Source organism: Trichoderma evansii (genome assembly GCF_050947405.1).
Source record: "Trichoderma evansii strain SZMC 28006 chromosome Unknown GGI43scaffold_37, whole genome shotgun sequence".
NCBI lineage: Eukaryota > Fungi > Ascomycota > Sordariomycetes > Hypocreales > Hypocreaceae > Trichoderma > Trichoderma evansii.
The window spans coordinates 152,185-165,623 of record NW_028145169.1 but is presented as its reverse complement, the minus strand read 5'-3'; the positions used below and the strand labels follow the sequence as shown (position 1 = coordinate 165,623).

Here is a 13,439-nt window from a genome sequence, read left to right as displayed (position 1 = left end):
CCTAACCCTAACCCTAACCCTAACCCTAACCCTAACCCTAACCCTAACCCTAACCCTAACCCTAACCCTAACCCTAACCCTAACCCTAACCCTAAGGAACGCATGGTTCTTGATGCTCTCCATCGTGCCCAGGTACCTGAAGGTCGTGCTTGGGAGCACCCTCTTGTCGCCGGTGAAGCAGAAGCTCCCCAGTCGGTCAACGGCCGCCATGGCTTCTCCCAATTCCACCGTGAGCCCCGTCTTTCCCCCGTGGTTAAACTGGGCGAGCATCGAGGCTGCGATGAGCTCGAAGAGCTTGGCATATGCACATAGCACTCCGGGAAACGCCTCAGGGTCGAATACTCTAAGCACTTGGGTGTACTCCTTCTGAGCTGTAAGGAAAAAGCTGATCAGCTGCGTCATCGGTCTCAGCACCATAGGCATGGTACGATGTTCCGGGAGCAGCTGAGACACTGAGACGGTGATGACCTGCTCCATCCTAAAGGCGTACTCTCCCTCCTCGATGCACTGCTCAAGCCGGCTTGCTTCCCGCGCAAAGGGGATTGTGCGGAATCTGGCCTCCGGGCTGTTTTCACCCGTCAGTTGATCAAGCAGCTTTTGTTGCGTCCTCTTTGCCGCAGGCGTGATACCTGGTCCCGAAGTGGGTAGGCACAACGCGGCAGTAGCAATGGCTTGGCTTGCGAGGAGATCCTGTGGGTTGAACCGCACCGTCTTCTTGATGTTGGAATAGGCTTGGAAGTAGCCCGCCGTAATTATGTCGGCGTTGTCATTCTCACAACTCATATTAGAGCACACCGTCCGCAGCACATCGTCTATGAAGTCTGGGGGTAAGCTAGATGTGAAGTTACCGTAGCGAGGATTAAAGCCCAGTGAATAGTGCGTGAGGTTAGCGAGCTTGCGGTCTTTGTACTGGTCATCGACCTCCTTGAAGTCTGCGAGCAGACAGCTAGGCTCTCCATCGCTGAGGCAGTTTATGTCGGCGGCGAGGGCGTAAGCTATGCTGTCTACGGCGTCAAGGTTGAATATAGAGTTGATGGTCGAGCCCAGCTGGCGGAGGCCGGGAGCGGTCTCGGCGTAATGTATCAGCCTTGCTGCTCCACCATCGGCATCCCTCTCTGGTGTTGTTCGTCCCTCGCCTATGTTAACCGGAGATCCTGAAATCGTAGCCCCTCTCTCACGACCGTCTTGTGAATGTTCATCCTCCCACCGAGATCCGGTCGGACTCCTGCTGCGGGCGGTGGCGATGTGGTCTTGCATCCCCGAGATATTGCCGCTGTCAACACCGCTATTATTATCACCACAGTTATTATTACCATTACCTTCATTATCTTCAACATCATTATCGTGATCATTATTCGCGTTATAGGCATTGTCGTCGCCGTCGTCATCGTCATCCCTCCGAGTTCTCTCCAGCTCTGGGACGGGAGGGCTGTTGCCAATGTCAATGAAAGCATTACCCCCGTACCCGTACGCGTGGAACGCCAGCTGGGTTCCTGCCCAGAACCTATCCTGAGCACTTATCTCCACGACTAACTCATCCCATCCAGACACAAGGGCCCTTTGCAAGTCCGCCCAGTCGGTCAGGGAGATCTGTGCCGTCTCTTGGCCCCACAGGCGCCACGACTCCTCGATTCCCCTTCCCAAGATGGTGCTACTAACGCATTTATGAAAATACTCGACAAATGTTTTTGCGCGCCAGCTCTTGAGTGCGGTACCCTTTGGCTTAGCCCGTTCCCCGGGTCCGGCTCCCCTGGCGTTTTGAGGTTTTTGCCGGCCGTTTGGCAGGTCTGGTTCACTGCTTGTGTCCTCCCCCTCATCTCCTCTTGGCTCATCACCAAATGTCGCTCCTCTGGGGTCGGGGGCAACGACGATGAACCACGTCATGCCCAGTCCGTCGGCTCCGATCTTAAATGTGCGTCCGGTTAAGCTGAAGGGTAGGGCAGCGCTGAGATGTTTGCCGGAGTAGGGAGCCGCCCAGTCCTTGAAGGAAATGCTGATAGTGGAGAGAGGATGGCTGTCGGTGGCTTTAGAGACGGCTTCGTTAGGTTTACCTACGATGGCAAGGAAGTCGAGGAAGAATCTCGGCCTCAACTGATCAGGCGCATCTCCGTCACCACCATTAACTTTCCTAGACTGAGAGGCGTAGTTGACTGAGTGTTGCCTCTGTATAAACTTAATCGCATCTGGGGCGCTGGAGATTGTTTGTTCCACCCTCCGCCGAAATTTTGTTGCTACAATATGAATATCGGCAATTAGCCTCTCAGCTGTCCACTGCACCACCCAGTAATGAGGATGAGGATGAGGATGAGGCGGAATAGAGCCACTTACCGTTAAAATGAGCCCCTTCAATACGCATCAGATTATATGATGGTGTCCTGGCCGGGGCTCTTGCTTCCCTTGGAGGTTCTTCTTCTTCAGCGTCCTCGGTAGCTATCGCGTTATAGCTACTGACTAGATCGTCGTCGTCTTGGCCCTCACCGTCATTGCTGTCACGCAGCTCCAGCTCTCCAGCGTCAAGATGACCGTCCTCATGTGCGAGCAAAGTAGAGAACCGGCTCTCTCTGCGAAAGAAGGCTCCCGAAGCGCCGGCGGCGTTACTGTCCTGGGCGTTTGAGGGCGGCGTTAAGCCAGCTGCCTGGTCTGTGACGTAAAGGAGAGATCTGGAACGCCTACGGACCTCTTCTAGGTCATCTTCTGAGCTGTGGACAGCATCTCCCGAGCTTACCACATTATGCTCGCTGTCTAAGTAGACATAGGCGTTGAGTGATGGGACTAAGCTGTGGCGACTGGGAGAGCTGGAAACGGCTGCAGTGATAGGGAGATTTATCTCTCTTGGAGATTTTACCGAGTCCATCTTTAATGCTGCTGGATAGGCGCTATGCAATTTAGATTGCCTTGAAGATGCTCCCATCGATATTTGTGCGAGAGTTTCCCCCTTATATATAGTGCTCTTCCTCGGCGATTTTTATCACCCGCCATATAGCTACACGCGCGTTCTCTGCGTTCTATACTTTGAGCGCACTACCATTCTACATAATTTTCCATTGTTTCCACCCATCGTTGCTGCTATCACCATCTCCAGTTCTCTAACCGAACCTCGGAGACCCAACCCGGCCCTACCCATGGGACCCCTTCGCTGACGCTTCGCCCAAGTCCACTATACTGCATTGCATACTAATGTAATGTGTATTGATTGGCTACAGATGCTTGTCTGAGCATCTAAGTTTTCATGAATCTGATATTATCACCTACCTTGCAGAAGGCCCATGGGCCCAGCCAGGCAGCTTCTTCCTTGGAGCTTCTGCCGCAGCCTGAGGAGCTGCTACGCCGTGGCGGGTCTTGCTGGGAATCCGCATGGCCTCTGCCCTGGTGTTACTATTTCTGAGCGGTGGAAGGACCACTAGCTCGTCAAAATCATCCCCGCTACCCAAAGGGGATGAGAGAATACGTGTTGCTTGGTGGTTGGCACGAAGGCTTCTGCCCACCTCCAGCGGACCGGGCCTGATGCTTCCTCCGTGAGAGAGATCTCCCAGTTTTTGGATGGGGTCTTGAATGACCGCTGTAATGGTCTGTTGTGACAAGCGAGTATAATTCAAGTCATCTTTTTTGCTGTTAGTTCCCATTTCACCTCTGCTGGCATTCGCATTCATTCCCACGCTTCCGTCTTTATCTATAGAAGTTGCTGGGTTCCCATTTCCGTCACGTCGCTGGTCCCTTGGCCTTTCAAGTGCTTGGTGTTGTTGGCTCGAATTTGGCATGCTACCGCCATCCTCCACAGCAAGCCACTTCTCGATGGTCTGCCCCATCATATGCTTAAGCCTTGTAAGCGACGCCCTGTCCTGCGCCCAGGCATGCTGAATAATCCGCTGGGTGCCAGGCATCTGGTCAGCCATTGCCAAAACTGCTCTCTTAATAATGATTTCTTGAGATTCGGTCCCCGCTTCGCCATCATCAAGGCCCTGCTGCGGACCGGTTGCCCATTCAGGGCGAAAACCGGGGCCCAGGCTGTGCCGGGCGATTTTCAAGATGCCCCGCCATAATTCGCTGTCGATGAACCGGCTGGCATACACTGCGCTGTTAACCTCGCCTTCTGCTGGGAACTCTTCGAGAATCGGGCCACCTAGGCAATCGAGCTCCTTAGGTAGGCTCAGTGCATGCTCGAGCGCTTTTTTTTCAAGCTCAATTGACATTCGCGTGATGTCGGCCGCCGTGGTGGAGCTGCCGCGCGCATCCTGGAATGCCGGCTCTAGATCCTTGCAGAGGGGCGGCTTGTTGTTCTGTGTCCGTCTTACGTCCATCGGATGTGGATTCGCCCAGGTCACGACGTGCCTCATGATTTGGCTGAGCGCTTTGCCATCAGTTTTCCTAATCTCAAGGATAGGTTTGATATGGGCGAATGGGGGGCAGCCGGCCCTCTCGATGGATTCCACTAGTTGCCGGACCTCACCGTCACTTAGCCAGGGGAGGAAGCCCTTGCCTATTGATTTTTTCCCGTTGGCCTTTACGGACGCGCCGGCCTTGAATCCATGCCCTTTCTGTCTCTCTTGGTAAACGAGATCTAACGATTCTGCCGTGTAGCCGCTGGGCAGCAAGGTCGCGAGCGTTTCCCAATCACTCAGAAGGATTGTATCGGAAGGCGTCCAGCGACTCTTGTTCACATCAACCTCGCGATCGAGGGCCTCCAAGGTATCAAGCACTCCCTGAAAGCGTGATATCCAGAACTATAGCATAGATTAGTTATAATATTAAAAAAAGCTGGACTTCCCATTGGGAAGGAACCAGTCTGATCAAACCTGAGCTGAGTTCGGCCAGCGGAGTGAAGAGAAGTGGAAAGAGCCGGGCTTACATAGTCGAGGCGGTGGGTTATCATATTGACCCACTTGGAAGCATTAAACGTCTCTTTTCCAATGGCTGTCTTGCACCATGACGTGGTAAACTGGTTCCACCGCTCGTTTCTTAATATGATTAACATCCGATTAGGGAGTTTAGTTGCGTTTTCAGCATCTAATCTCAGTGCAGCTCCAAGTCTCCTGCAGATATCACCAGCGTTATCTTCACCACGTATAACACTTTCTGGATTATTGTAAATCGATACAAGCTGTGTCCAAATCTGGCCATCGCGATCAGCTAGCTTTAGTTCTTTCCTATTCATGCAGAGCTGAAGCCGTACTTCACTTGGGAGCGTGTCTGCGGAAAAATTCTTTGTAAGTTTGCGCTATAGGGTAAGCCTGCGGCCCTCGGTGCGGTGCGGCTGCAATACGTACCTTTGTCGTATAACTCACAAATCCACCATCTATTACTCTTGTCGCTAGGGCCGAGGGCTTGCTGAGCTGCTCTTAGGCGATGCTGCCCGTCAAGGACCTCTGCAAGCTCATTGGTGACATCAGCCCATGACCGAAAGTCAAGCGGTTCGGGCGCCAAATGTGACCGATTATTCGCTCCGTCATATGCCGAGATCCCTGCTGCGTCCCCTACTAGGCCTTGGCTCTGGCACAGATAACTCTTGAGGGCGGTAACGGCCTGGACGCTGCATGCAACCTTCATGAAATTTCCCTCATCTTGCCGGCCTATACCCCTGTTGACGAAGCTCTTGCATAAACTGTTTACGTGGCTCTCATCTACTGGCCGGTTCTTTCCCTCTCTCCATCGCGTGGATAGGATGTCCAGAGGGAGCTTCGCAATTGCAAGCAAGTGCGCGCTGGCCAGAGTTCGAGCGGACAGCAGTTCTTCAACTATGATATGTGTTCCTGGGCTAGAACTATCAACCGATCTGCTGTTTAGATTTGCTGTTATTGTCTTTGACGATGCTCGCTGCTGTTTCTTCTTTGGAGGTCCGGCCTTGGCAGAACGACCGTCGGATAATAATCGCTTCATGTTGCTGCTCTCCTGGTGAGCGGTGTCTCTGTGGTTGGTTGCGATTGCGGTTTAATCTCTACAGTGAGGATTTATATTTCACCTTCATTCCTGGAGGCGGCTCTTATTTATGCGCTCAAGGCGGTGGAGCTGGTCTGCCCGTAAAGGAAGAGGCAGAAATCATAATACTTATCTGCCTCCGGAGGCAGAGGTGGGGCCGGTTGTTAGCTTACACTGAAAAGCAGGCACGCAATCAATCTGCCTCCGGAGGCACGAGTGGGGCCCTTAGACTTACACCCAAAAGCATAAGCGCAATCGATCGATCTACCTCCGGAGGCAGAGGTGGAGTTGACTGGCTTCCAGAGATAAAGTGGATTTTATTTATATTTAGAGGCGGACGTGCTAACAACCCACCTCCGGAGGTAGAAGCAAGTCTGTCTTCCTACAGGCAGAGGCAAAATTAATTTGCCTCTGGAGGTAAAGTTTGTTTATTTTTTTTAACAGTAGAAGTGAAATATTCTACCTCCGGAGGCAGAAGTGAAGTTAGCTTACATTTAGAAGCAGAGGTGGAGCCAGTCTACCTCCGGAGGTAGAGGTGGGGTTAGTTTAAGTTAAAATACAGCTTTTATAAGGAACCTAACCCTCCCAGACGGGTCGGGACTCTGGGGTATAATCCAGAATAACCTACTCTCTGATCCTAGCCTGCGCCCTAGCCTAAGCCCTAGCTTAAGCCTAGAGCCAGATAGCTCTATTAGACAAGCTAATCTAGCTAGCTCTAAGCTATCTGCTCAAGAGGTCTTAATAGAGGCTAATAAGGAAAGACTTCGAAGACTTGAAAAGTCTTTGCCTAATAACCTGCTACAGGCTAGGCTAGAAAATGCTAGCTATCTAGGCTGCAAGTGGCTAAGGGTCTTGCCAACACAAAAACAACTATCCTTCGCAGACCCTGAAGCCACAGAAGCTATCAGAAGCAGGCTATTCCTGCCTATCAGGCCTCTAGAATCTCCTTGCAGCTATTGCGGCTGCAGGGTAGCCCTAGGCCACGAGGATACCTGTAAAGGTGCCAGCCGAAGGTGGATCTCTCGCCACGACCAGATAACCCGAGCCTTTATTAACACACTCTCTAGCCGGGCTAATCTGGAAGTTGAGAAGGAACCTAAGGTCAGCCAGGGAGATAGCCTGAGAGCTGATTTTGCGGTTACCCTAGGAAATAGCCGCTATTTCTACGATGTTCAAGTCGTTGCTATCAGCAAGGAATCTGCTAAACAGGATGCCTATAGCACCTTAGCCGAGGCAGCAGAAGAAAAACGCCGGAAATACAGCTCCCTAGGAGCCTTTTTCAGGCCTCTTATCTTCTCAGCTGGAGGGCTAATGGAAAAGGAGACTGCCAAGACCTACAAGGGCCTCCAACAGCTAATAGGACCTGTTGCAGCAAGCTGGCTAGATTCCTCTATAGGGCTTATCTTAACTAAAACCAGGGCTGTTTCTGCAGTCTCTATAGTTAAAGAGAACCCTAGTATCCCAGAGGCTAACTGGGAAGCTATAAGAGAGCATTTGCGCAAGCAAAAGCAAGCCCGAAACGCATAGTAAGCTAAGCTTATCCTTCCTATCTCTTTTATCTTTTCTATCTCTTTTATCTCTTCTATCTCTTCTATCTCTTTTATCTTTTTTATCTCTTTTATCTCTTCTATCTCTTTTATCTCTTTTATTTCTTTTATTTTTTTTATCTCTTCTATTTCTTTTATTTCTTTTATTTCTTTTATTTCTTTTATTTCTCTTATTTCTTATTTCTTTTTTTTTTTTTTTTTTTTTTTTTTTTATTTATTTTTTTTATTTTTCTTATCTTTTTTATCTTTTTTATTTCCCTTATTATTTCTTTTATTTTCTTATCTCTTTTATTTCTCTTATTTCCTTTATTATTTCCTGTAACAGCTAGTTAGCTAGAAAAAATTAGCATAGGCATAATAGCTTTGGCAACTAAATAGAGCCTAACCAAACCCTACCCTTTTTATTATTACTACTACTGCTATTATTAATATTACTAGTATTATTTTTAATTTTTTTTTTAATAATTTATTTTAATTACTAATATAATTTAATTTTTTTATATAATTTAATATTAATTATATTTTTTAATAAATTCTTTTTAATATTACTTTTAAATACTTATTATAATATATAATAATTATTTTTTTATAACTGCTATTTAATATAATAAATAATATAAATAATTTTATATAATATATTTATATATTATATTTATAAGTTTATTTTTATTTATAACTTGAATAGCTGTTTAATTAATATTAATATTTTATAATAATTAATTTTAAATATTACTAGTAATTAAATTTAATATAATTAATATATTATATATATTTTTTTTAATAAATTATAGTATTATTTATATATATATTATAATAATATTTTATGTTTAACTAGGTTTTTAATTAATTATTATAATTTTTTTATTTTTAATTTTTTTAAATACCTAGTTTAATTAACTTGCTATAATTATAAATTAGCTTTATTTTTTAAATTTAATTTTTTAATATATTATATTAATTAGCTATTTATATATTATTACTTTTATATATTATTTTATTTATTTAATTTATTTAATATAATAACTTAATTACTTTTTTAATTATTACTTTTTTTATTTATTATTATTATATTTTTTATAATATTAAATTTAATATTAGCTATATATTTTATTTTAAATTAATTACTAGTTATATAAGTAAAAAATAATTTTTAATAATAAATTTTATTAACTTATAATAATTAATATATTTCCTATTTTTTAATTTTAATATTTTTTTTTTTTTTAATTATTAATTTAATTATACTTTTTTTATAATATTATTATATAATTACTTTATATATAATATATTAATATATATAATATTATAATTTTTTTTTTTTTAAATTTTATATATATAAATTAAATAATAATTAATTTAATAATATATATTTTATTAATTATATTTAATTTTTTATTAACTTAAAAATATTTTATATTTTTTAAATAATTATTTTTTATATTACTAGTTAAATTATAATATAAGTATTTATTAAATATATTTTAATTTAATTTATAATATATTTTTATTAATATTTATAATAAAATATAAATAAATATTAATTATTATATATAAATAGCTTTATATTATATTATTATTATATATATTATTAATATTAAAAATATAATATTTATATAACTTTTTTTATTTAATATTATTTTTAATTTAATAATTATAACTTAATATAATACTTATTATTATTACTTAATATAAAAATTTTATTTATAAATAATATAAATAATATATTTTAATTATTTAATTAAATTTAATTAAAATTATAATATATATAATATTTTATTATTATTTAATTTTATTTTTTAATTTTTTTTATATAAAAAAACTATTTATTTTAAATATAAAATTAATTTAAAATTTAATTTTTATTATTAAATTATTAAATAAAAATAAAATATATTTTATTTATAATATTATTTTTTTTTTATAATTAAATTATAAATATATTTTATTTTTATAATATATATTTATTTTTTAAATATTAATATTTTAAATAATTTTATAATTATTTTTAAATATAAGTTTTTTATAAGAAATTTTTTTATAATTTTAAGTTTTTTTTTTTTTTTATAATAAGTATTTTATTTATTATATATTATTATTTTTACTATTATTTACTTTTTAACTTTTATTTAAACTTATACTTTAACTCATATTTTAACCTTAACTTTTACTTTAGCCCTGGCTTTAGCCCTAGCTCTTACCTAATACCTTTTAATAAACTTTACTTTAAATTATTAATGAACTCTACCCCCTGTCTTTTTATAAGGCCTAACAAATTTCTAAAAAAACTCTATTACAGTTCCTCGCTATATAAGTAATAGGTAAATAAAATAAAATTAAAATAAAATTATATTTAAATATAGTTAAGTTTTATTACTGTAAGTTAAGTTCTTTTTCTTATATAACTAGCAGCTGCAGTAGCAGTAGCAGAACTTAACTTTCTCCTAGGCGCTAGTTTTATACAGGGAATTCTAGGGTTTTTAAGTTTAACAAGGAAAGCTAATAAGCTTTATTAAGCCGTGTAAGGTAGCGCCTTTATTAAACTGTGCCCCCTGCACCTGCGTTAGCACCTTTACTTTTTATTAAGTTATACTATGACTTATTGTAGAATAATAGGATAGGTAAATGCTGTGAAACTGGTCGCCTGTTTGACTTCCTTTAGTTATAGGTGCCTAGGCTTATAATACATACTAAAATCCACCTAACTTTATACTTTTTAAATATTAATAACCAAGACGGCCTGTGGCTCTAGTATACTTGCTGGCTAAGCTGTTTTACTATTAACCGCTTGATATCTATTATTATTGCATCAGCACGTAACCCGGCACTACTTCATATTTGCTGGGCCAATAGAAGGGGTTAGGGAACTCTTATTCTGGACATCTAGGCTCATCATGACGTAAGAGAAAGCCACTCATCAATCATACCCCGCTTGGTAGTTCTTCTAAGCCATGGGAATAGTTCAAGTCCACAAAACTTGTGAATGGTTATAGCAAACAGCTGCTGCGCTATACTAGTCAACGCTTGCGGTTAGCTTCCGCATAGGGCGGTTACTCTTAGTGAACTGAACCGGCTATATGAGATGCCGCTTAGGATATAACCAGTAAAGAAAAGTCCGAGCAATTCGTGGAAGCGCTGAGGAGCTTAGTATCTCCAAATTGACATCTTATAAGTTGCTCTAACTGTTAATTCGCAAACTCTTGGTGGTAGTTATCTTCTGAATAGCCTCTCTTAATGCAGGCAACTGCATACCTCATGACGTCTTTAATAGACTTTGTGGCTTATGTTGTGTGACTAATGAGCAGTGCTATTGGATCTTGAGTGGCTTAGACTCTTCGCCCTGGAGCAGACCAAGCCATCCATATATTGTGACACATCCTGCGCATCTCTAGCCAGGCCCCTTTTCTTTCTTTACTCTCATCGACCCTGTGGCACTTTCAATTCGTAAAAGATGTCTCTTATTAAAGTATTAGTGTGTCTTACCAGCTTTTTTAGGGCTATTTCTACCCAAACACCAGATCCGCAGATTAATACACCTTCGGGCGTTGTAGTATGTCTCTATTTTTTTGTGTTGTTTAGATATATTCTGCTAACACTCTAGTTCATAGTTCGGACTACCAGTCCAATTAACTTTTGGTGGCACTAGCCCGCCCTTTATTATTACTGTCCTACCAGGAGGTCAAGCAGAAGCTGCTCCTCTTACAACAGTCGGGACATTCACTGCTAACGCCGCTACTTGGGTTCCTAACTTACCCCCAGGCGGTCTGTATACCTTGCTTATAAGGTAAAAGGTTACTTATTTGTAGTTAATGGAGGATATTATGTTTGACACTTAGGATAGGGATTCACTGGGTCGCACAAATCCATCAGGCCAGTTCTCAATTGCCCCTGCTCCGGCCACCACACTGGTCACAACCACCGACTCTGCTGGAAGTAATTTCACAATCACCGGCGTGATCCTCATATCAGGCACGAGCAGCACCACCGTCCCCTGCCGCACAGTCATCACGACCAACACTGCAGGAGTAGCGGTGACCAGCACTGAGACAGGCTCATCTGTTGTATGTTGTTCTACCTCCTCATCGCAATCGATAGCTGACAAGAGTGCGCGCAGTTACCAACCCAATTGCAAAGAAATAACACCGAGTCTAATAACTTGACCCCGCCTGCGACAGCATCATCCAGTCCAACAGCATCGCCTATTTTAACTGCGGGAGCGGGAATGCCGGATTGGTCAAATGCAGTTCTAGTATCAGTCGGGTTATCAGGATTCTTAACATTACTCTTGGTTCTACTCTAGCAGTAAGCAACTATTTACAAAAGGTATTTATATAAAATAATTAAGGTTAGATTCAAGGTGGTATCAAAATATATTATTTGAATTAATAACTTAAAAATATATTTAAATATATATATTAAAAAGAATTAATTTAAAAAAAAAATTATATAATATATATATATATATATATAATTTTATAATTTAAAATTACTAGCTAAGCTAATTTATATATTATTATTATTATTATTATATATATATATTATAACCTAACTTTTATAATTATAATAATAAGCTTACAAGGTAAATAATATTAAAATAACTTAAGCTTAATATATTAATTAAAAAAAAATTAATAGAAATTATAATTAATTTTATATAATTTAAGTTTATAAAATTAATAAGAATTAATATTAATTTTATAATATCCTAGTTTATATTATTAATATAATTAAATATAAAATAAATTTTTAAGTTATAAATTTAATACTTATAAACTTTATTAATTTAAAAAAAATATATAAATGTATTATAATAAAAAATAAATAAATACTTTTATAAAAGAAAATTTAAATAAAATATATATAAAATAAAATATAATTAATTATAATATTATAACCTAACTCTTATAATTATAATAATAAACTTACAAGGTAAGTAAAAATAAATTAAAATATTATTATTTTATATAATAACCTAGTTACTAGGCTTTTAAAATAAATTAATAGCTTAAAAAATTTTTAAAAAATAAATCTAATTTTATAATTTATATTAGTAAATAAGCTAAGAGATTTATAAATAATAATAGTATTTTATAATAATAATTACTAGCAGGTAAAACTTAGTAAATAATATTTTAATTTTAATTTTATATTAATAATTATTTATTTAAATTATTTTAATAAGTATAAATAATTTAAACTTATATATTTAATTAATTTAAATAAAATTAAGAAAATATTTTTTAATTTTTTTAAAAATTAATATATTATTTATTAATTTAATACTAGATTAATAAACTAGTTTTTAATTTAATTATAATTAGTTTATAAATTATAATTAATCTAGGAGCATATATTTTATAAACTTAGTATTATAATTATAAGAGTTAAGTTATAATATAATACTTTTTTTTTATTAATTTTATTTTTAAAACCTTACTTATTTAAATATAAATATTTATTTTTATTTATTTTTTTATAAATATTTTTATTTTTTAATATTTTTAAGTTTTTTTATTAATTATTATAATAAGTATTTATAAAATATTTTATTTAAAAATTAAGTATTATAATATATTTTTAAAAATTATATTATTTTATTTTATTAAAATAAAAAATTATACTTATTATTTAAATAAAAAAAGAATTATTTTTTTTAAATATTAAATATTTAAAAAAGATTTTACTTATTATATTAAATATATAAAAAATAAAAAATTATTATATAATACTTATTTTTTTTTTATATATAATTAAAAAAAAATTATTTTTTTTTATATTTAATTTAAAAATATTTTAAAAAAAATTAAAAAAAAATATAAAATTATTAATATAAAAATTAAATATATTTATAAATAAAAATAATTATAATTAAAAAAAATAATATAAATTATTATATATAATATTAATAATTTTAAAAAGTTAAATTAAATTAAATAAAAAAAAATAAAGTTATTTATTAAATTAAAATATTATAATTTAATA

General features: G+C 37.6%; 3 protein-coding genes across 3 annotated transcripts; 1 reads left to right on the top strand and 2 right to left on the bottom strand.

Moving 5' to 3' along the window:
- Nucleotides 1-90: 90 nt before the first annotated feature.
- Nucleotides 91-2,854, bottom strand: GGI43DRAFT_388762 (uncharacterized protein; the record flags this gene model as incomplete). The annotated part of the gene is made up of 2 exons (XM_083204107.1): nucleotides 91-2,231; nucleotides 2,329-2,854. Coding segments are annotated over 2 exons (2,667 nt in total), but the record flags the coding sequence as incomplete, so codon positions are not given.
- A 225-nt stretch (nucleotides 2,855-3,079) lies between these two features.
- On the bottom strand, nucleotides 3,080-6,013 carry GGI43DRAFT_278154 (uncharacterized protein). The gene is made up of 3 exons (XM_083201188.1): nucleotides 5,265-6,013; nucleotides 4,847-5,187; nucleotides 3,080-4,721 (listed from the first exon to the last, which is right to left on the bottom strand). The coding sequence occupies exons 1-3, from the start codon at nucleotides 5,872-5,874 to the stop codon at nucleotides 3,249-3,251; spliced, it is 2,424 nt and encodes an 807-aa protein (XP_083055382.1). The 5' UTR covers nucleotides 5,875-6,013; the 3' UTR covers nucleotides 3,080-3,248.
- Nucleotides 6,014-10,649: 4,636 nt separating this feature from the next.
- GGI43DRAFT_418571 (uncharacterized protein) lies at nucleotides 10,650-11,843 on the top strand. The gene is made up of 4 exons (XM_083207565.1): nucleotides 10,650-11,007; nucleotides 11,066-11,241; nucleotides 11,299-11,518; nucleotides 11,572-11,843. The coding sequence occupies exons 1-4, from the start codon at nucleotides 10,909-10,911 to the stop codon at nucleotides 11,755-11,757; spliced, it is 681 nt and encodes a 226-aa protein (XP_083055381.1). The 5' UTR covers nucleotides 10,650-10,908; the 3' UTR covers nucleotides 11,758-11,843.
- Nucleotides 11,844-13,439: the final 1,596 nt, after the last annotated feature.